The sequence below is a fragment of the Phacochoerus africanus genome, chromosome X (genome assembly GCF_016906955.1).
Source record: "Phacochoerus africanus isolate WHEZ1 chromosome X, ROS_Pafr_v1, whole genome shotgun sequence".
Classification (NCBI taxonomy): domain Eukaryota; kingdom Metazoa; phylum Chordata; class Mammalia; order Artiodactyla; family Suidae; genus Phacochoerus; species Phacochoerus africanus.
In genome coordinates, this window is record NC_062560.1 from 9,180,548 (window position 1) to 9,204,428 (window position 23,881).

At 51.7% G+C, this 23,881-nt stretch overlaps 1 protein-coding gene across 1 annotated transcript in view; it reads left to right on the forward strand.

Annotated features, from left to right (window-relative positions):
* WWC3 (WWC family member 3) overlaps window positions 1-23,881 on the forward strand; it is a 115,509-nt gene that overhangs the window by 34,378 nt on the left and 57,250 nt on the right. Inside the window, exons 2-5 of the mRNA XM_047764347.1 lie at window positions 10,068-10,177; window positions 13,703-13,906; window positions 21,227-21,303; window positions 22,385-22,464. Of these exons, the coding sequence (XP_047620303.1) occupies window positions 10,068-10,177; window positions 13,703-13,906; window positions 21,227-21,303; window positions 22,385-22,464 (471 nt within the window). The remainder of the gene's footprint in view (window positions 1-10,067; window positions 10,178-13,702; window positions 13,907-21,226; window positions 21,304-22,384; window positions 22,465-23,881) is intronic.

Genomic DNA, 23,881 nt, shown 5'->3' on the forward strand with positions numbered 1-23,881 from the left:
GTGGCCTGCTGAGCTGCCTTTCTCCCCTCCAAGCAGGTACCTGTCCAAGAAGAGCTGTTCTGGGGAGGAAGGATCCCAGAGCGCCTTGGCCTCCGAGCCCTGCAAGCTCACACGGTTCAGGCCTTGCAAGCTCAGTCCGATCCTAAGTGCCCTTTCCTCTCTCCAGTCTGCCCCCTTGCAATTGTTCCTTGACTCCCGGTGGGCTCCGTTCTGGTTTTGATATGGTGTGTCCCTTTCTGAAATGGGCCTGATTAGTTTATCAGACCGTCTAATGAAGGCCTGTCGTATGTGAGGCTTCAAAAGTCGAATTAGAGAAACAGCCTCCTTTCTTTCTGGAAACTCACAGACCAATAGGGGAGGCAGCCGTGTCAGATAATGACAACAGACAGAGTAAGTGCTGTCGCGAACAGAAACGTGGACGGTGGTCCTTTTCACCCCTTCCGCCTGCAGACCCCCTGATGAGGAAAGGACAGAGCATCCAGTCCTCTCCAAACAGTGTCTGTGCTCGGCTCACATGCTCTGAAATCGCTCGGGATGCTCACGTAACCAAGTAAGATTACATATTCAGACTTCTCGCAGATTCTGATTTCGCCCCTTTTTCCCCAGTGTCAGCCAGCTGACTGTTCTAACCAACAGCTCCAAGTAGGCGCGGAACAGAATAGCAGTTTCTTGTTCGTTTCTGTGTGGGCCTGTGGGGGTGGGGAAGGGGCTTTGCAGACTCCATGATCTAAAGAGTCACTCGGGGACCCAGGCTTCTATGGTTTGACTCTTTTCAGGCTTCTGACGAAATAGCACAGATGGAGTAGGTCACAAAGAATAGGAAAATTGTCCTCCTGGTCCTGGAGGCTGGACGTCAAAAGACCAAGGCCCCAGCGTGGTCGGGTTCAGCGAGAGCCCTCTCCGTGGTTCAGAGCCAGTGACTCCTCACTGTCCTCAGCAGGACACTTTATAAAGGCACTCATCCCGCTCTGAGGGCCCCACCCCTAACACGATCGTGTTAGGTATTAGTATTTCAACACACGAATTGAGGATGGGGGCGCAGGCATGATGCAGACCACAGCAGCCGTCCTCTCCTGGGTTGGCTGTTTTTAGCCAACAGGCGGAGGACACGACAGGGCGTGGAGGGTTCCTCAAGGAGATGATGGGACAAGCCCGGAAGGGGTGTTCGTTACCTCTGCCCACGGCCCAGCCAGCTGAACCCTGGTCACGTGGCTCTACCAGCTGCACGGGAGGCTGGGAAATGTGATCTTTCTCTGGGCCCAAGAGGAAAAGAATCTGGGGCTTGGTAGAAATGTTAACATTGTTGCTACTCCACTGCTTTGGGTGAGGAGTCCTGCCTTACAGGAGGCAGCCTTGAAATATTGGCTCAGCTGCTAAAGCAGGACTGTCTTACTGCGGCTCTTGAAAGATGCACTTGGCATGATTTTCAGTGGGATTTTGTGACCCGATGGGTATCCCTGTAGGGATTTCAGTGACATTGACCTTCAAAGTGAGGTGAGTTGACTGTGCTCAGGTTCTGCCATCTCCTCTCAGGCTAGCCGGCCCATTTCTCCCCTCTGAAAAGCTGTGCCCTGCAGCAGGTGCTGGCACCGGGCTTTGCAGTGCAGGAGTTCGGGAAGATGAATGCATCCCTAAATGATGTGTTGTTCCCGGGAATGACACAGAGACAAATGTCAGTAAGATGTGCCTGAGGGAGGCATAAAGGGCAGTGGGAAAACTTGCTAACGCGGAAGCAGTGAGCCTGGCGCTGAGCCTTTTGGTTTTTAATTCACGGATGGAGGACACTGGAGGCCTCCTGCAAACGCAGTCTTGCAGTTGCCGGGGAAAGGGTTCACCTGCGTCTGATTCTCTGCGCTCTCTTGTCTTGTGGATTCACTGCTAGTCATCAAGCCCCTCCCCGTCTCCTCTTGCCCTGAGATATATGTGAGGAGCTGTTTGCTCTTCGGATTAGTCTGGGAATTTGTCCGTGAACCGTAACTGTTAGTTTTGTGTTGGAGTCAGTGAAAAAACTGGTATTATAATTTTTTTTTCTCCTAAAGAAGACAGTCTTTTCACATGGAAATCATGAGTGTAATTCAAGAACAATTCTAAGACTCATCACTGAAATCGGATCACTCATGCTCCCTTAATACACTGAGGCGTTCCCTTCGTGGCTCAGCGGAAACGAATCTGATTAGTATCCATGAGGACGCAGGTTCGCTCCGTCGCCTCACTCGGTGGGTTAAGGATCCGGTGTTGCCGTGAGCTGTGGTGTAGGTCTCAAACGCGACTCGGATCCCGTGTTGCTGTGTCTGTGGTGTAGGCCTGCGGCTATAGCTCTGATTAGACCCCTGGCCTGGGAACCTCCATATGCTGTGGGTGCAACCCTAAAAAAACACACCAAAAAACCCCCAAAAAACAACAACAACAACAACAAAAAACCCACTGAAATGTCAGTCGCAATATCTGGACTGAGTTCTAGGTTTGACTAGCCTTTACCCTAACTTCTAGAATTGGGACTCGATGACAGCTGCCCAGGCAAGTACGTACACGTTCTAAACACATAATCAGTGTGATTGAGTGACTCGTCAGGACTAATGTGGCAGGTTTGCGGTACATGCAGTGCTGTTTTAAACGTGACAGAGAATTGAGGAATCGAGCTTCTCACCTTCTTTTGGGGGGTGATCACCCTCTCAGGGGATCGGCTGGCAGCCCTGGACTGTGCTCATCAGTGTTTTTGTGTGATTTCAGGGAGTTCAGAGACGCGCTCCCTGCTGAGAACCTGGCTGTCAGGTGTCAGCGTTACACCACTGAAGTTGGAGAGGCGGGGGCACAGCAAACAGGGTCCAGCTCTCCATGTGCCAACCCCGCACGCACAGGGTCCGTGCTCTGGTGGGCTCTGAAACTCCCTCCCTGTGAGCCACGTGCGGCAGAAGAGGTGAAGGGAGTTGCCCTAATTTCTTGAGGATTGCTTTGGAATGAAATGGAGATAAAGAGCGTTCTGTCTGAATCGCATCTCTCAAAGAAGCCTGACCTGGAAATAGGAAGACTGTCTTGTGGCCGGAGACTGGAAAGCATAGACCAAGGCATCACAGGATTATGCAGGCCTCCTTTTCACAAAGGAAACGTGTTCCCCATCAGTGTGTGTCCATAGATTCAGAGAACGGAGTACTGGTTACCAGAGGCAGGGCGTCGGGGAAGGGCCAGATGGGTAAAGGATGTCAACTGTACGGTGACAGACGGAAGCTACACTTTTGGCGGCGAACACGCTGCAGTGTATACAGAAGTCAAAATGTAATAGCATACACAGGAAACATATATAAGGTTATCAACCAGTTATAACCAGTGTTACCCCATTTTAAAACAAAACTTTCCCCATTGGAAAGATTGTAGGTCATCCAAACAGGTTCACTTACCCTCATGGGCTGAAAAAAAAAGTCCGTGTCTATACTCTTCTCTCTCCTCTCTGCTCTCCCCTTCGGCTGCCCACCTTTACTCTTCTGCGATTTGAGAAAGTGGGTGTCAGATTTCCCCGCCCCTGGGAGGGAGGGCGTGGCTTTCGAGGTGCTGGAACGGTGGCCCCCAAGATGTCCACGTCCCACTCCCTGGAGCCTGTGACCGTGTTACTTGCCATGGCACATGGGACTTTGCAGATGTGCCTCACCGCAGGGAGCTTCTCCTGGATGATCTGGGCGGGCCCGGTGGGATCACGAGGTCCTTTCTGAGTGGAAGAGGGATAGAGGGATGCTGGAGAGGGAGAACCCGGGAGCTGGCATCCTGAGAGAGACCCCGACCGAGGTTGGCTTCGAGGAAGGGAGGGGCCGCCACGGAGCACCCCGCAGGCCTGAGGAGCAGAGAGGGGCCGCAGAGGGGTTCTCCCCTGGAGCCTCCAGAGGCGGTGCAGTCTCACTGACATTTCGGTTTTCTTTCTTTCTTTCTTTGGCTGTGCCCTCGGCATGCCGAAGTTCCCCAGGCCAGGGATTGAAGCCGTACCACAGCAGCGACCTGCGCTGCGGCGGTGACAACAGCAGATCCTTAACCACTAGGCCACCAGGACAACTCCTGACACTTTGATTTTAGTCCAGTGTCGGATTTTAGTTCGTTCCAGTCTCCGGAGCAGTTAAGATGATCAGTGCGTTAATGCCACCGAGTCTGTGGCCGCTCATCACTGCCGCGAAAGGAAGCTCCTGCGGTCTGAAGCAGGCCTCCTGGAGGGGGAGGCGGAGGCAGGTGGCGGGTGGAGCTGATCTCCCCACGGTGACTGAAGAGGCCGCCCCCCAGCCAGCCTGGCCCTGTGAGGTTCATCGGATCATGCCCATTTGAAAGAGAGGAAAGTGAGGCAGACCCTGAGAGAGCAGGAAGGACTCCGAGGTTTCAGGGCAGTAAATGGCTCTCCTGGCACGGGCACTAACCGAAATGGCCCAGGGCCACTTCTTAAAGAGCCCTGCAGGCTGCAGCAGGCAAAGGGGGCAGAAGGAAGCCAGCGCATGTGTCCTCCAGCCCTCTCCCCCTTCTTGCCGACCCGCTCTGATAGGAATGGCCAGCAAAACGGACCCGCCGGGGCCAGGAAGAGCTGTGTGTGAAGGGGAGACCTCCGCGGGGAGCTGCGGGCTAGGAGGGCCGGCGCTCCGGGCTGACGTTGCTCGGATAGGAGTCGTCGGGGGACCGGGAGAGCTGGAGCTGGCCCCGGGGGCCTCCCGATCCTGCGTGGGATCGCCAGGCGCCCTGCTTCTCAGTTCGTCACCCAACTCCGTCCCCCCCCGCCCCCGTCCCCAAAGCGCCGTGAAACTTAGGTTCTCCTCCTACCCTACTTGTTCTTGGAAAGTCCAGCGTGCCCGTGCCACACAGATGTATCCCCGAGCCCTTGAACACGTGCGATCAGGATATTCCCAGGGGGTGACGAGAAAGGCCATCTCTGAGTGGCTGTAGAGTGTATGCTGCTGGTAAAGCGCTTGCGCGGTACGTGTCCCGTGGGCGCCCTGAGCCCATGTCCGTTATTTACAATAAAGAACAGAACGTTGGAACATCCTTAAATAGCTGACTGGAGGTGCCTGGTAAAATAATTATGGTTTACTGCCTATGATGGAAGGTTCTAGCACGACAGAAGGCGATGCTGACAGAGACCTAAAGGACCTGAGGAAATACACAAATGAAAAGAATCAGTGTATGAAATTGTATCCAGTATGATATCAGCTGTGGAAGAATGCAGGCAGATGCACTAAAACACGCATCCAGGGCTTCTGGATCATAGGGGATTTTATTTCCTCTTCTTTATACTTGACTGGCTGAATTCTTTACATCAAATTTAAGTTCTGGAGAAAAGAGCTTCATATCCTTCAACCTTGTAAATTTACTTCTGGGAATCTTTCAAGGAAAGTAATGTAAATACAGATTATGAGCTTTATGCACAGAGATGTTCCTTTCATCATAGGTTTAAAAATTGATACATGATTCACGTATAACATAAAAGCCACCATTTAAAGCATCCAGTTTACTACTTTTCAGGATAATCTCAAAGTTGTGCAACCACCAACCACTATCTAATTCCAGAACATTTTAATTATCTCTGAAGGAAGCTCCATACCTCTTAGCAATCATTCCCCATTCCCTCTGTATCTCCAAGCACTGCCACCCACTGATCTGCCCTCTGTCTCTATGGATTTGACTGTTCTGGATATTTCTTATAGGTGGAGCCATACAACATGTAGCCTTCTGTGTCTGGCTTCTAGTGACTTTAAGGTCCATCCATATTGTAGCATCTGCCAGTAATTCATTCTTTTTTCTTTTTTTCTTTTTCTTTTTTTTTTTTTGCATTTTTCAGGGCCACACTCAGCCTATGGAGGGTCCCAGGCTAGGGGTTGAATCAGAGCTGTAGCTGCTGGCCTACACCACAGCCAGAGCATTGCCAGATCTGAGCTGCCTCTGTGACCTAAACCACAGCTCACGGCAACACCGGGTCTTTAACCCACTGAGTGAGGCCAGGGATTGAACCCGCATCCTCATGGATACTAGTCGGATTTGTTTCCACTGTGCCATGACAGGAAACTCCCCTTTTTATGGCCGAATAATATTCCATTGAACGGATAGACCGTGTTTTATTTATCTGTTCATCAGGTGATGGCCCTTAGCTGTTTTCATCTTTTGGCTACTGTGAATAATGCTGCCGTGGACATTCTTTCATGTAGACATGTGTTTTCATTTTGCTTAGGTACACGCCTAGGTGTAGAATTACTGGCTCAGGTGGAAACTCTTTGTTTAGCTATGTGAGAAATTGCTGAACTGTGTTCAAGGCAGTTCTCATGAATATTTATACTAGTGGAAACTCGAAATAATGTAGCTACCCATAGTGCTTAGGTTGCTTATATTAATCCCCTTAGCCAACTCTTTGAAGACATGCAAGTTATGTATTCTTAGATCAGGTGCCGGAAGTCAAAGGCAGTTGAGACAGGGTAATTGTTCTCGAGGAGCTGACTCTGTTCAGTGCTGTTCTGGGTGAGGTTTGCACACAATTTAAAACAAGCAGGGACAGAATACTTTGGCTAAAGTGTTAGGCCGTTCTTGAGAAATTTTTGGAGAGACTCAAGGTCTGAATAAGTAAACATGTTACAAATGGACAGAGAATTATACATACTGTGTGATCATGACTGTGTCAGGGAAAAAAAATAAATAAAAAATGAAAAGAACCTAGAAAAAAGACGGAGGAAAACACCCCAAAATAGGAAGAATGGTTTTATTTGAGTGGTGGTATGGAGGGATCCCTCTCCCCTATTTCGATATATTTCCAAAACTGTGCGATAGAAACAAAAATACCCTGGAGTCTGTGTGTCGTGACCGTGGGAAGGAGTTGGTGGGACAAATCTAGCAACAAGTTTTTGGGGGAGGTGAGAACTCAGGGGCCTGGACTGGCCCTCCAGGGGGTGAAGACGGGACCTGGCCTTGCCTCGGGGGGACGTGTGCAAACTCAGTGCACGGCCCTGGTGTAGAGACCACTCTGCTTGAGGACAGGCCCCTGGACATCAAGGTCTCAACCAACTGGGAGGATGCCCACTGGCAGGATGAGGGGTCATGGGATTGGCCACCTTGCCAAGGGTGCTCACTGTGCCAGCCACGTCTGAGCTCACTCCCTGGTGGCTCCTGGCCTCCCCCTGCCACGCAGGGGTCATGCTCTGTAGCCAGCAGCAGCCAGAAAGCCCTCCTCGCTGAAGAACAAACAGCAGAAGAACGCCACTGTCGCAGACTCCCAGGCACTGCCCTTCTGACAGTAAAAAGGGAGTCCAGATTTCTTCAGCTCTCCTCATCGTGGCAGTGAGATCCAAGGGATTCTGAAACCCAGTACGTCACCTGGAGTGATGGGGCCATTACTCAAGGCATGTTACCCACCAGTACCCTTCTTGGGGGGGCGTCGTCGTTTTGATACCGGGGCGGTTTTGAATACCCACGGTGGCTTGTGCGGTACGACGGAAAACCCCAAAGTCTCTGTCCCATAAATATTTTGGAATGATAACGAGGACAGTCGATGTAGACGTTCTCAATGTCGTTATTGAAAACCAGGGCAAAATGTGTCTGTGTTCAGTGACGTCACAGCTCTCTGGAGGCTGCATCGTCCCGATAAATAGACGGATGAATCAGAAGAGCAGCGTGTAGATATTTATGTGCACGTTCTTGAATAAGACAAGAAAGCCTTCTCTGCACTTCACTGGTCCTACTAGTGGGCGCACATGTCCCCTGCCATGTCCGATGCACTGGGACAGCAAGTCAGGGCTTACGTCGTTCATGCATTACCCATTGCTGTATCACACGAATTAGCCTGAGATTTAGTGGCTTCAGGTGACAGTGAGCATTCAGTCACACGATGTCTGTGGTGCAGAGTTCAGCTGGTGGTCCTCGCTTCAGGTCTCACGAGGCGCTGTGGTCAAGTTGCTGGCTGGGGCTGCTGTCGCTGAAGGCCTGACTGGGGCTGGTGGATCCGCTTCCAAAGCCATTAATTCATGCTTCGTTTAGAGAGGAAGTGGAATCAGAGACACGTGGATTCTTTATCAAGCCCCAAAGAACATTCACCAAAATGGTAGCTCCGTCACTTTAATTTTTTGGAACAGTGAGTCTGGAAGTGTTATTTTAATGACTTGCATTGTTGTGGGTCGGAAATCGAAAACTGTGAACTCGCCATCATTTTATAACAGTTCTGCGCTGTAAAGGAAGTGAGCTGGGCTCAGCGGTGCTGCCAGGTCAGGCTTCCCACCTGCGTTTGTGGACTGAACGAGCTCGTGTGGGCAAACGTGCTTCTTAGGCTGCGCCCGCCTGTGCTCGGGCAATTTTCTCGAGGCTTCCCGGTGAATCTAGAAGAGCAGGGATGTGCTCAGGTCGCAGTTTATCTTAAAGCAGCGCTGCGTTTGATGGGGTCTGGTCTCGTTCAAGACTTGAATCATGCCTCACACCCAGGAGCCGTTAGCGATTTGCCTTGGGCCGGTGCCACCACCACCTCGTTCCCCACCTGTAAGGGAGCCGTGGCCCGGACGTTGGTGTTTGGGGAGGGGACAGATGGCAGGCGGCAGGCTCATTTTGTGATGCTGTGAGCTTCTGAGTGCCTCATGTTCGAGAGGATTATCCACGGTGTGTTTTATCGTCTGTATGAGCATTTCTGTTTCGCTGTTGACTCTCACTTTTAAAATCCTCTGTTTAGAATGAAGACGAGCTCCGTCAGTGCCTTTCTGAGGGTGTCGATCAATTTCTAAGTGCTCCTGGGAGAGCCAGAGCCTTGTTGTCTAACCAGTTCGGGGAAATAACATGTTGAGAATGCATCCTGCTCCTGTGGGCTTTGGCGCTGGTTGTGGTGTCTCCCATTCCTGGGGCCAGAGGCTCCAAGGGAGATGTGGGAAGATTGAGGCAGTGAAATTTAGGTTATCAGATTCCCATGCATACCAGCCTGTGTGCATTTATAGAGACAACTGATTAGATAGCTGCCCGGACTCAGACAATTATAGGTGTGGCCTGTTTTCTACCACAGCTGTCTTGTCAATCAGCGTGATCATGGGGGGGGGGGGAGGGAAGGGGGGGGGCCTCCTTAAAGAAACCCATCTGGAAAACCTGTCCTTGATCCATCTCTGTCAAGCCGAGGTTTCCAAGATCAGATTGACTTCAAGGAGAGAGGGCTGTGGACAATGCACTTGTGTTGGTTTTTCTCCAGAAAGCAAAGAGAACGCTTTGCAATTTCTGATTTCCCCATTGTATAAGGGAGACAGGCCGTATTTAGTTAAGCATCTCCTTGCATTGTTCCCAGCCTTGTTTGGCTTTTTGCATTTGGTCAACGGTTAATGTTTAACTCCCTGACCTAGGACCGCTGGTAGATGAAACTCCCAAGTGCATTTTATTTATTTTAGTTTTTAATTTTTTAATTTTTTTGTCTTTTTCAGGGCCGCACCCGCGGCATATGGAGGTCCCCAGGCGAGGGGGCTAATCGGACCTGTAGCCACTGGCCTCTACCACAGCCGCAGCAACGCCGGATCCGAGCCGCGTCTACGGCCTACACCCCAGCTCACGGCAACGCTGGATCCTTAACCCACTGAGCGAGGCCAGGGATGGAACCCGCCACCTCATGGTTCCTAGCCGGATTCGTTTCCACTGTGCCACGACGGGAGCTCCCCCAAGTACATTTTAGATAGATTTAAGCCAGAATGTACGGAAAGCGAAAGCTGTGATGGGGGAACCTGTGTCAGGGAACGAGAGCAAAACACAGGTGCTCGCCTGTTGTGGCAGAGTTATATTCTGTTGTCATCACCTCGGTAAACATGCTGCTTGGAAGAAGATGCTTGTTTTATGTGTTTTGTGACTGTCCATGTCTGTTTTCGGCTGGTATGTAAAGTTGCATGTTGAGATAGCGATGCTTTGAACTGTGAGTGCATTGAAATCATTAGTGATTACTGTTTAGGCAGAGGCAGTGAATTCATTTTCCAAGCCAACAGGTGGAGCAAAAGCAGTCCGATAAGATAACATATAACTTCGTTAGTGAAACCTAATTCTATAGTCGATTCAGCGAACATCCGTGACATTGACCTGACTTTCACATTTGCTTTCATAATTTTATTTTGCAGGATAACAAAGCCATTGACCTTTGCCGATTGTGTTGGGGATGAACTTCCTTTAGGATGGGAAACTGTGTATGATAAACAAATTGGAATTTATTACATGGACCACATAAATAGTAAGTAGAGTGCCGCACTGGAGTTACTATCTGTGAATGAGTTTTCATGCTGATCTCGAAGGTGCAAGGAACTCTTTTTGTGGAGTGAATCAATTGTTGCTTCCTAACACTCCGTTCCACTGGCTTTTATAAATGGCATCCAAAGTGTTCCCTGGCTGAGCTCTTCACAAAGCGAAGCGGTTCTGTAGCTGCCGGGCTTGTGTGGTGCTCAGGACTGCCTGAAATATGTCCACTGGGGAGTTTCCCTACCCAGTAGAAGGTAAATTTCCCCGGCAGCCTCGTAATAGAAACTGCTCTCAAAAGGAGAAGGAGGAGTTCCCGTTGTGGTGCAGTGGTTAACGAATCCGACTAGGAACCATGAGGTTGCGGGTTCGATCCCTGCCCTTGCTCAGTGGGTGAAGGATCCGGCGTTGCCGTGAACTGTGGTGTAGGTCGCAGACGCGGCTCGGATCCCGCATTGCTGTGACTCCAGCGTAGGCCAGTGGCTACAACTCCGGTTCGACCCCTAGCTTGGGAACCTCCATATGCTGCGGGAACGGCCCAAGAAATGGCAAAAAGACAAAAGCCAAAAAAAAAAAAAAAAAAGAAGGATGTTCCCCACAGAGTTACTGTTTCTGAGTTCTTGGAACAGTAAATTGCCCAAGTGGTTGCCCTAGCTCCATTCTGTCTTAGGCCTTGGATTTTAACTTTAATATACCAGTCCTTTGGGGGTATGGGAAGGGAGAGAATGATGTAAAGACCAGAGCTGGAATAATGGGTCCGTGCCCACCCCAGCCTTCTTTCTAGAATTGATGAGAGCAGTGGGCCTCAACCCGGGCTGCTTTTGCCTCTCAGGGACCCTCGGTGATGTCTGGAGGCATTTTGGGTTGTCGGGCCCGGGAGAGGGGCAACCGGCATCTGGTGGACGGAGGCCGAGCTGCTGCTCAGGGTCCTCCAGTGCCCAGCACGGCCCCCACGGAGGCCGAGCTGCCCCGAGTGCCAGTGGCGCTGAGGTTGACATGCTGGGTCCCACGCTACATTTGGTTCTAGGCCTCTTGTCCGCGCCTCCCTCCTGGCTCTCTGCCTCCTCCCCAGCCTTCCTCCATCGGGTACCAGCTGGGCATCCACTTCCCTTTCAGATTCACATTTTCTCACTCCCCCATTTCCTTCTGGCTGCCCCCAGTGTTTCTGTCATTGTCATTGCTACCGGCGATAGAAGTTGCCCCTAAGTTACACTTCTGTCGTAAGTGCCAGGGAGGCCGGGAGGGCCCGAAGATGCCCATGCCCCCCCTCGTGAGTGATGAAGCCCCTTCCTCCCTCCGTCCCCATGCTGAGACCCACCCAGGCTGGTGTCCTTAGGGCTGATCCCCACATTGTCACTTGCCAGTGGCCTCCTGAGTTCAGGACTCGCAGACCCAAATGGCGAGGGGTCCTGTCGGGCCTGGGGCGGTGGAGTCCTGATCACGCTCTTGCCCTTTGTGTGCTTGCCGCTCATACCCAAAGCATGGGCAGGGGCTGCGGGCCCTGCTGCCTTCCCGGGCAGTTGTCCACATGGCAAGAGGGCTTCTAGGTGGATACACCACCTGCTGGACTGGGCTTGGTGCTCAGTGAGGCCCCCCTCGAGGGCAGCCCTCCCCTGGCGCCACCTGACCTGGTGCCTCTTGTCTGTGCATGCAGGGAGTCGAGGTGTCTGGGCTGCTGCGCCATGGGCTGCGCACATGCACTGGGCTTTGGGCGCTGCGGGCCCTCGCGGCATCCCTGGTGGGCACAGGGGTCCGCCTCGCACAGCCGCTCTGGAAAGCCTGCCTGTGTGCCCTGCGAAAGGAAGGATGGAAGGAAGGAAGGAGGAAAGGAAGGAAGGGAAAAGTGGTGCCTTTGCAGAAGGACTTAGAGGATGATGGAGTTTCCTGGTGGGCAGAGGAGGACAGAAGCAGCCCAAACACATGGATGAGCATTTCCAAAAGATAGGGACTGTGAAAGAGCCAGTCTGTTGAGAGGATGTTTGTGGGGGAAAAGACAGAAACTAGAAGTGAAGCTGGCAGGTGATGCTCCGTGGGACTCAGACATCACGTGGAGGATGTCAGGCGTTGTCCCTTAAAAGAGGTGCATGTAGGGAGTTCCCGTTGTGGCTCAGCAGGTTATGAACCCGACTAGGATCCATGAGGATACAGGTTCCATCCCTGGCACTGTTCAGTGGGATAAGGGTCCGGCATTGCCGTGAGCTGTGGTGTAGGTCGCAGACGCGGCTCGGGTCCAGTGTTGCTGTGACTGTGGTGTAGGCCGGGAGCTGCTGCTCCAATTTGACCCCTAGCCTGAGAACCTCCATATGCTGCAGATGTGGCCCTAAAACAAAGAGACAGAAAAAGAGGTTCGTGTGTCACAGAAGTGCAAGCGGTGTCGGGAGGGTGAGTGGGAAGCACACTGAGGACGGCCTTTGGTGGGACGAGGCGGGAAGCCCGCGTATTTTTGGAGAAGGGATGACGAGGATGCTGAACGAAAGGGGGATGGAGAGAAGGCACAGCGTGCCAGCCGCTGCTCGGTGCAGGGGCAGCAGCCACCCGCTCTGGATGACCCACAAAATGTCCTGGCTGCGGGAGAGGAGCAGGGGTTGGCCGAGGGTGAGTCCCAGGTTGGCTCGGTGGCTGGGGCCCCGTGACGGCGCCCTCCCCTAGAGGCCCAGCGGGAGAAGCAGGCTCGTCGTGGGGCTTCGTTTGGATTGCGTTGAGTTTGGGTAGTGAAAGGGCGCTGTGTGAGAGCGACTTCTGCTTTGGACGGATGACTCAGAATTACTTTGCATCCGTCCAGGTGGAGATGCACCTAGGAGGCGGGTGGAGAGACAAGGTGGGCGCTCAGGGGAGAGGGTGGAGCCGGAGATGGGCCTGAGCCCTCTCACGGGAGCTGGTAGCGTGAGAGAACCGGAGTGGAAAATGCGGGAATTTGGAGCGGGGGAGACAAGAAGTCCACGGAGAATGCACAGAGACACGGGGTGGTGTCCCGGAGGTGGGAAGGGGCGCGTCCCGGGTGGAGGAAGTTGGAGAGAGGAGGGTTGGACGCATCTCTTAGGTTGACAGTGACGAGCCCCTTTGGCTTCATGTCCACCAACATTGACTTGCAGCCTGAAAAGTTGTCTGGTTTTGTCTTCCCCTCCATGGATCTGTTTCTTGTCTCCAAATCTTTCGTCTTATCCCAGGCATGGGTATGTAAATAGGAGGCGATCCACACTTTGGGAGGGTTTGTTGTGTAGACACTTCCATAATGTGCACCCTGGTAGTTAATTAATTCTCATATCGGCTGGTCACATACCTGCATGATTATTGTCCATTTAAAGATGTTACTTTGAGACGTTTCCCTGGTGGCTCAGCGGGTTAAGGATCCGGCGTTGTCACTGCTGTGGCTCTGATCACTGCTGTGGCACGGGTTTGATTCCTGGCCCGGGAACTTCGGTCTGCCGTGGGCAGGCCCCCACCCCCCCCCCCCAAAAAAAAAGAAAGAAAGGAAAAAAGAGATTTTTATCTTGAAGTTATTATGCTCTTCTTTTCATTTCAGAGCTCACCCAGATTGAGGATCCCAGAGAACAGTGGAGACGAGAGCAGGAGCGGATGCTGAAGGAGTATTTGATTGTAGCCCAGGAGGCTCTCAATGCCAAGAAAGAAATCTACCAGATTAAGCAGCAGCGGTTCGAGCTGGCCCAGGAGGAGTACCAGCAGCTGCACAAGATGTGCGAGGACGCCAGCCGCTCGTACGCCAGCTGTGAGTTCCCACACGTGACTTTGAAAGCCATCTCCTGGCTAGGTTTTCTGCAGACACCAAACTTGACTCGGGCGAGACAGCTTCATAAAGTATCAGGGCGCACACTGTTAGGCAGTTAGCCTTCCCGCACTGGGATCAGATGGCCATTTACTCTCACTCTTTATATTGATCAAGTGCCTACCTTGGGCCAGGCACTGCGATGCGCCGGAGCTAAGAAAGGCGAGGTCCTGGAGTTCCTGTTGTGGCTCAGTGGAAACGAATCTGACTAGTATCCCTGAGGACACAGGTTCGATCCCTGGCCTTGCTCAGTGAGTTGAGGATCTGGCGTAGCCGTGAGGTGTGGTGTGAGTCGCAGATACAGATCAGATCCCACGTCACCGTGGTTGTGGTGTATACTGGCAGCCGTAGCTCCAGTTAGACCCCTAGCCTGGAAACCTCCATATGCCACGGGTGTGGCCCTAAAAAGCCAAAAAAAAAAAAAAAGGTGAGGTCCTTGCCCTCAAGGAGCTTCCATGCAGGTGGAGAAAGGAGGAAATGAACACACACACTTCAGGTAGTGATACGAAACAACCTCCTGACTCACACCTGTCAGCATGACAAAGGGCTGCAGCCAGAGACCCCTGTCGTTAATACGGCTTGTCTTGGGTGATCCTTGGGAGAATTTCAGGCCTCCCAGTTTCTAGGAGGGGCTGGAGATGCCAGGGCCTCTCGTTGTAGCCCCGCTCTTCTGGGGGGAAGACTACGAATGGAATCTCGGAGTTAATCCAAGCAGTTTACAGGCTGTCGCTGTCCCTGGGGTTTTGACCAAGCTCTTTCAATTTGCCGTTTAAGCGAAACTCCGTTGAGGAAAACTGTTAGATGTGACTCAGATGAACTATTTCTGGCCACAGGCTGAGGTTCACGACAGGGATCCTCTTGGCTTGTGCCCTAACAGAGGTCACCTACAGAGGCCTGGGCCCAGGTCAGGAGCTGCCGGTGGCGGGAGCCATGGCATGCCCGGGCTCCCGCTGGCCACGTGGGTCTCACACTGCCCGGGTCACCGTCATGGCTCATCGGCTAAAGCAGGGAGGCATCTCCTTGCTCCGCTTCTGGGATCAGAATCACGCGTGCACTCACTTCCCATTGCTTCTTTCCTTGGCAGTGGCTCCCCGCAAAAGGAACCGACCTGGCACCGGCTAGAGTTTTCTCTGCAACTCTGATTGCAACATTGGGAGGCCTTGTAACATGGCGATGTTATTTTCCCTGTAGCCTCAACAAACACTGTTGGGTCGGCGAAGTTACTTTTTCAAGGTTGCATCGCCAGTAAATGGTACAATTGGGGTTTGAACCCAGATCCCTTTGTGTATATAACCTCCAGTGCCATGTACTGTTTCCAAGATGCTTAAGAATCAGCTCAGAAGAACTGATCATGGTTTGGGAACACTTGCCTGCCTCCCATTGTGCAAGTTTCCTGGAAATAAGGACCGATTATAAATTGACATATTGGGGGCCACTTTTGCACTAGTGAAAGGGGCAGGTCGAAGGCAGGGGCTCCCTCCTTCCTGACTTTCTCATGACTAAAGTCTTCTCATTGCTAAAGTATTCATTTACTTTTCGGTGGATATTTTCTTCGCACCCGGGGTTGGCATCTACTCAATGCTGGGGACACGATTTATCCCCGATGGCTGATTGCAGGGGAGAAGGAGGCAGTCGCGGTAAACAGAGGCATTAGCTAGAACAGCCGTTTCTGACCGTGGGACGGAGCAGGCCGGGGGAGGAAAGCGCTGCCTTCCCCTCCCTTCACAGAGTTCCCCTGAGTTATGGAAATCACCAGAAGATGACTCTGTTCATTGGAGAGGAAGGATTGCGTCTCACTATCAGGCCATCTGGTACCTGAGACTTTCTAAGCCTTGACCTTTTTTTTTTTTTTTTGGTCTCTGAGCACAGCGAAGTCCTGCTTTGCTGCATTTGCACACACGTGTCCCCGTGAGACTAAGACCCCCCCCCCTTTATTTCTGTGAGCTCATCGCTGGTCCCCCCGCTTCCCGCACGGAGGCCGGACTTCTCTGCCCGAGAAAGTACACCAGTGCTTTCTCTCCAGCTCCATTGTCTAGCGTTTTCTCCTCCCTTCTTCAGTGCAACGTGCTCTTCTGTTTGCCTTCTTTTTATCAGCGAGTACATTTGTTATCTCAGAACCTTTTTTTTTTCTTTCCTCCTCCCTGAGAAACTCTAGCCGCCACATGCATTCAGATGAGGTGACTGAGCCTCTGCAGGATCTTTCGGAAGGAGTTCTCATGTGGGGGAAATTATGGTCTGAACCACAGGCCGGCAAGTCATGGCCCCCAGGCTGACTCCTGTCCACTCCGGGTGTTTGTAAACAGACTTTTGCTGGGACCCAGCCACGTGCCTTGTCGTCTAGCGCATCATCAAGACAGAGAGTTGCTGGCCCACAACCTCTCTGGTCCGTGGCAGAGGAATCTGCAGCAGTGGCTCTCAGCCCTGGCTGTGTTGGGGGGCAGGGGAGCTCCCAAAGGGTCTTTAGAAACTCTTACTGCCTGCCCCCCCCGCCCCCCCCCCAAGATTTGGATTTGATTGGCCTCGGGTGGGGCCGCTCTTTTTTAAAGCTCCCCAGGTGACTCCCAGAGCTGTGACCCTCTCTTGCAGCCGCAGGAATACGACGTCGTCGTTAGCCTGGCTCCGAGGAGTCCCCAGGCATCTACACCCAGGAGTCTCTTCGGGTGGCTGGGAACGAGGCAGCCTTATCTGCCGTGAGAAAGCGCTGACCCGCCCTGGATTCCTGGGTCAGGTGCTGGGGAAGCTTGACCTCGGCAGGCAGTCCTCAGGCGGCCCGCATTCCTTCCGAGGCTCCAGGCCCATCCCACAGAGCCTGTCTTCCTTGTCTCTCATCCCCTATCTCGCCCAGGCCAAGGGCCACAGTGCATCCGTTCAGCATTTTGTTTGCCCTCGCGCGAGCATGTTGGAGCAGGCAGGGGGAAAATGGCCCGCGCAGCATTTTCCACAGGTATTAGCTGGCAGGACTGGGGCTGGGAGGTTATAGCAGAGCACACACGTCTGCCACATCGCTTTGTCTCCCTAGAGAGAGAATGCTGGCTTCGGATCTGGTGATCTGGTGGCATCTTGCGTGACTTCATTTTTTTTTTTTTTTTTTTTGGCTTTTTAGGGCTGCACCCGTGGCATGTGGAAGTTTGCAGACTAGGGGGTCGAATCGGAGCTGTAGCCATTGGCCTGCACCACAGTCACAGCAGTGCAGGATCCGAGTCGTGTCTGTGACCCACACCACAGCTCACGGCAACTCGGGACCCTTAACCCACTGAGCAAAGCCAGGGATCGAACCCGCCGCATCCTCATGGATGCTAGTCGGGTTCATTACAGCTGAGCCACAATGGGAACTCGCATCTTGCATGACTTCTGTAGGTTCCCTCTGAGTGGGCTAGTTGGATTTTTTGTTGTTGTTCCTCTACTTATGGTGCCTTTGAAAAAGAAGTCATGCCCTTTTTTTGTTGGCCTTGGTTATTCACATGCGTGCCTTGGTCGCCTGCCGCTCTGATAATTAGCATGAAAACTGTCCAGGCCTGCTGTCCTTTCTGCCAGCCGTCCTCCTGGGCTCCCTGGAGCAGCTCCTTACACGGCTGACGCCTGGGGGCACATACCTGGGCCAAAGGTGCCGTCTGCCCGGAGGACGCCTTTGGAGAAGGCCTGCTGGTTTTGAAAGCACATCGTCCCCCCGGGGTGATCTCAGGTTCTCACGGCACGGAGGCCGATGGGTAAGAGCGAGACGGAAACAGAGATAAACGGACCCGTGGATGTACATGCGTTTCCCCCTTTCACTAGCCCATAGCATCGAAATCCAAAGTAAGGACTGGGGCCAGCAGCATTTGGGGTGCTAGATACACAGATGGAGTTCACCTGTTGAGCCCTGGGGAGCTGGGGGGCCGGTTCTTCTTATGACGGAAAAGCTGATCTGATTCATGGGGGCCCAGGTTCTAGACAGAAGTCCCTCTTTCACTGATGGCACCGTGTGGATCAAGTCACTACAGACTCGGCCTTGATCTCTAAGGCGGGGAAACATAATTGTCCCCCGCTCAGAAAGATTGTATGAGAATAGACGAAATAAGTGTGAGAGGCACCCTGTGACAGCCGAGTGTCGTAATTTCCATTGTTGTCGTCCACACACAATGTAGCCTTATTATTCTAACGTCGCCTTATTGTTACATTGTCCATAGTGATGCTGTGTGCCTGAGGGGACTCCCTGAGCTATTTCATAGTTCTGCCCACGCCACCTCTTCAAGCCAGGAGAAAGCCTCAGAGGTAGGGGGCTGGTATTTGCCCTTAACCTGGAGATGGGCGACTTGCCTTCGCAGAGGAGGCCAGTTGCTTTTCTGAATATCGTGGTGCCCGGAGTCCGGAGCTCTTCCTTGGACTCTGCCAGTGGCTTCTATTACACCTGCTGGCGGACGTCAGGAACTGGGAATTTGTCTTTATCCACTGAATTATATCATCACCCGTTAGGCCAGGAGTTCCTCCGTGGCTCAGGAGGCTGCCGTGGCACGGGTTTGATCCCTGGTCCGGGAACTTCTCCCTGCCGCGGGTGCGGCCAGGAGGGAAAAAAAAAGTCGTGCCAGTGTCCATCACTCTCCTTAGCATTTGAAGATAAAATGTCCTCACCGTCTTAGGAAAACTTGAGCTGCCTTTTCCCTCATCCCAGTCCTGGACTTTTTTGATTTTAGAGACCGTCGCAAAGGTAACATGAATGGTATCCCTGAGTAAAACCTCTTTGATCGTTTAGGGTGGTCGCAGCTGTGAGTAGCAGAAAAGTCGGACTCCCCTGGGCCTGGCCGGTAAGGCTGTCCATTGTCACCTCACAGTGACAGTGTGAGGCTCAGCCTCCCCATTGGTGGACTCGGCCGCTCAGGGATGTTGTGGTTTATCAGGATCCCGCTCCAGGACTGGCCCAGGCTAAGTGTCCTGGGGGAGAGGTGTTAGTTAGTCTGGGGGCAGGTTGCCGTATGTCCGTCCTCCGTCCGAACCCTCTGCACTTCCCGTGTGCACTGCGAGTCTCTTTGCTAATTGTGCCTGTGAAATTGCACAGCTGGAAAGGTGGGCACCGATTTCAGGTCATTGTCACTGATGTTTAGCGTTAACTTCTCTGGACTTGGGTGATGGGCTTGCTCTCTACCTGGAATGGGAAAGAGCCCAGGCCGTGACTGTTGGCATTGTCGTCACCAGCTGCACGGTGACAAGTGGACACAGGTGGAAGTGAGGAGTCGGCAGACTCTAGGCTCATTTGCATGTCATCTGGGCCCCCAGTGGAAGCCCCTTAAACCCAGGCCTGGGAAACTTAAGTCCCCAGAGTTTAATGTGGCGATTTTATGGACATAATTGCTGCCTCGTAAGGGCATTGTTTGAGAACGTCGCTTTCGTTTCTGGTCTTAAATGAAGCCAAGGAGTCAGACAAGATGGAGGTTAAAGGATCTGGAAAGAGCCATTCTTCATCTCAGGAAGAATTCTGTTTTAAAAACATTTTACTCCATGTCTTTGAAAGATTAGGATTCTAAATATAAGAACATTTGAAATAAAGTTGGCAAACGCTTAGCTCCTCCAGATATTTATTCCCCGTAGATTCTAGTAATTTGAAATTCTGAATGATGGGGCCTTAAATAGATTTTCCATAGAACTGTTTTGTTTTTGTTTTTGTTTTTTTTTTTAAAGGCGATATCTGAACAGCTCAAATTAACTTTGGACGTGGTTCTATTTGAGGATTTTAAATAATCTTGCTGTTTAAACCACTCGATGGCTTCGAGCCATCTTCTCTAATATAAAATCAGGGCATGATTATAAGCTAGTTTCTAGGTGTTGTTGGCACTTAAGATTCCTGAATGACACCCCTTGGTACTCAGATCAAAGGAGTTAAAGAATGGGTGCGGGCGCCACAGATGGGTCCTGTGAGCAGGTCAAGTTAGTGAACATGACCTGGAGGCAGATGACACCAGTGTGGGGTGACGCAGGAGGAGCCTCCACAGCTCGGGAACCAAGTCACCACAGCGTGGAAGCCTAAGAGAAAGGGGACAGAAGCATCGAGAAAAAGCGATGCGGGGCAGTGAACGGGGCGACAGAAATCAGAAGTGGCCACGCGCTGTTCCGGTCGCTGAGACACCGCCAGGGGCCTGGCTGCCCTGATACGGGCGGCCGCAGCGGCGATGCTGTCGGTTAAAAGACTTCAAGTCCCGGGCGCTGCTCGGCTGAAAAAGGCATCCCGCTCTTTGATGTCCTTTGGCTAAACATCCGTCACAAACAAGCGGCTAGAATAAAAGCGAGGGTGCCTCGCCTCAGCTTTCAGGGAACCAGCATCGTGGAAGGATTGTTTTTTCTCAAGCCTGCCGGATACTGACACATTCTGGAAAGTTGTCTTTTTCATTTTAGGACTCTTTAGTGTTTTTTTTCGTTCTAAGGTCAAAATCGTTCGTGTCGAGAATGTACATGCGAAGAGAGTGAAAAATCACATCTTTTGCAACGAAACCACTGGGAATAATAGTTAGCTCTGGGACTCTCTCCTTCCAGTGACTTCCCTGGGTGTGTGCATTTTAAAAGGAAATAAAAATGGACTCATACTAGAGTTCCCTGGTGGCCTAGTGGGCTAGGGATCAGGCATCGTCACTGCTGTGGCTCTGGCCACTGCTGAGGAGCGAGTTCCATCCCTGGCCTGGGACCTTCTGCATGCCGCGAGCTTGGCCGAAAAAAGAAAAAAAAAAAGTGGGTTCATACTGTGTGTATTACTTACATAGCAAGGACCAGTTTCTATACCACAAGCACACCTCCTCAACCCCCGCCTCCTGCATATATATGTTTTTGGCTTTGTTTTTTATGGCCACATCTGTGGCATATGGGGGTTCCCGGGCCAGGGATCGAATCCAAGCTGCAGCTGTGGCAATGCCAGATTCTTTAACACACTGCACTGGGCTGGGGATCAAACCCGAACTTCCACAGTGACCCAAGCTGCTGCAGTCGGGTTCTTAACCCACTGGCCACAGCAGGAACTCCTCTATGTGGTTTTTAACCCTAGTAGTTTTGAAGTCGAAGTAAATAGAGTTGTGTTTTGCCTACAGCCATATGTCTTAATTTGTGGAATCACATAGAAAGGCCTCATGCAAAAATCAGACGTCAGGATTTGAGGTTGTGAAAGTTCATTCTTTAGGAGCCAGTCCTAACTTGTAAATCTCAGACTTAGAATTAATTACTTCATATGGTGAATCAGAAGTTCTTCTCTTTGTGTATTTATTTTGAAGGATCCATCGTAAAGTAAAATATTTTCCTTCTTTTTAGCCTTTTCTGGATATTCAGCAAATACAAAGTACGACCCATACCAAATAAAAGCAGAAATAGCAAGTCGCCGGGATAGGGTGAGTAAAATGAATATTTTCACAGCTTGAAGTCTTGTATGTATTTTTATGTAACATCACCTGTCATGGTTCATTTTATGGCCGTCAGTGTGTCTAACAGTCATGTTTTAATAAGATTTTCAATTTCATGAATTATTATTACATTTGGTCATTTGGTTTTGCTTTCCAGCTTTTTTTTTTTTTTTTTTAAAGTTCTGACGCTCCTTCTTGGTGTCGCTGGGTTTTTTATGTGCCACCTCATCCCCGGGGCGGGGCTGCCTGGGAGGGGGATGGGAGACATGTCAGAGACATGGTCTGTGCTGGTGTCTCAGTCTCTTTCAGTGCCATGCTTCTCACATTCTAGCGCACCTACAAGAAACACTTGGGGAGTCGGTGCAAAGTATGAGCTCCAGGCCACCACCCCCGCCCCCCCCCCCCGCCCCCGAGTTTTGTGCAGTGTATGCAAGTTCCCAGGCTAGGTGTTGAATCAGAGCTACAGCTGCTGGCCTACACCACAGGCATGGCAACTCAGGATCCGAGCCGCGTCTGCGACCTGTGCAATAGCTCATGGCAACGCCGGATCCTTAACCCACTGAGTGAGTACAGGAATCGAACCCACAACCTCATGGATGCTAGTCAGGTTCATTAACTGCCGAGCCACGATGGGAACTCCACCCCCGAGTTTTAACACTGGCCCAAAGTGGGCCTGGGATCTGCTTCAAGAAGCACTCCAGGCCCTGCCTTCAGGGAGTGGGAAGTCATGGCTTGAGCAGCGGGATCTCATTTGTGGAATCAGTGGGGAGTAAGTGGAAGAGAGGACGAGAAACGTGTGACAGTGGCTCACGGCAACGTGTGAATCCATGTCTTGAGAAAGAAAATCGGCGCCGGTGGCAGGGTTGCACGCGGGAAGGAACCTGCCAGGGCCCCGGGCCTTGTGCTTCAAGGCGACCCAGCTCCTCGGGCCTGGCTGTTTAATGGAAGTTCCCGGAGAGCTTGGGTGATCCAGCCGGTTGCCAGCTGACCAGAAACATAGATGCTCACAACTCTAGACGTCATTTTTCACAGCTCGCTTTTGGAAAAAAACCGTGTCATTTGTTTTTAGCTTTCCAGATTGAAACGAGAGCTGACCCAGATGAAGCAAGAACTGCAGTACAAGGAAAAGGGGGTGGAGACCCTGCAAGAGTAAGTGGCCTGCAGTGACGGAGGGGAGCAGTGCCTGTGATTTCCAGTCGTGCTGACCTGTTTGGTGCCTGGTCCTCTGCCCTAAAGCTTCACGGGTGGTGTTCGCTTTTGTGCTTTGATCGATGCTCATTCCTCGCTGACCCTGAGCATCAGAGCGCTCTTTTCCCCGAAGATGCTTTGTTCCTTTAAATGGAAATACTTGGGAAAGAAGACCTTTATTTTCATATTTACACACATCCTTGATTGCTGTACTGTCCAGAACACCCATGGCTGTTTAAATTTCAGTTCCTGTTTTGGACTACCAGTCTCGTATGTTTTTCACTTGAAAATTTACACTTAAACTACCTAAAGTTAGTAAAATTAAAAATTGAGTCCCCAGTCTCATCTGAGATGCTCCGTAGTCACACGGGGCCACTGCAGATTTTCTCCCACCTCGGTGCTAGTGGCACTTTGGACCAGATACCTCTTTGTGGCTTGGGCTGTGTTTTGCATCGTAGGAGGTGTAGCAGCATCCTTGGCCTTGACCCCCAGATGCCAGTAGCACCCTCTCACCCAGTTGTGACCATCAGAGATGTCTCCAGCTCTTGCCAAGTGTTTCCTGGAGGGCACATCTGGTGCAGGCTGAGGACCCCGGGCTAGTGGCCCCTGCATTGGACGACACAGACAGGAGGACACTTCCATCATCACAGGACATTCTGTGGGGCAGCCTGATCTGTAGGGCTTCCTCCTGGTGACATCTTTCCAATTGGAACTTTATCCCCAATTAGAGTTGGGGGATAAAGTTGTTGTCATTTGTGAGTTATATATGAAGCGAGCAAATTGAAGGAACAGCACTGGTGACCCCCAAGAAGGAGTTTTCCTAAGAAAGGGCGTCGTGTGGCTGCTGGTCCAAGGTCCGTTGCCTTGAGACTCAGAGCCTGGTTTCACTGGCTGAACTGGGACCTGTGCGTCACACCTTCAGTGCCTGCTTTTCTCACGTGTCATTGGGGATTCTCTCAGCTCGGCCACTATGACAAAATACAGAAATAGACTGAGCAACCTAAGGAGCAGACATTCGCAGTTCTGGAGGCCGGAAGTGAAGCTCAGGGTGCTGGCAGATTCACTGTCATAGGCCTGCTTTTTTGCTGTGTCTTCACGTGGTAGGGGGCGGGGGGGCCCTCTGTCTCTGGTGAGCCTTCTTTTTCTTTAAGGTCACTCATCCCATCCTGGGGGGGTCCCACTTATTTCTCTATGTGAAGCCAAAGCTTATATGGCGACGTCCGCGTAAGTCTGAACACTCTAGAAAATAAAAGCCATCAGGGCTCAAGTGACGGAGCAAACCCCTTTCCCTTGGCATCGCTAGGAAGTAAGGCCATCTCTTGTCGTCAAGGGACTTTTCAGAAGAGGAAAAGGCGGCCTCGGTTTCTCTAGGTTCATT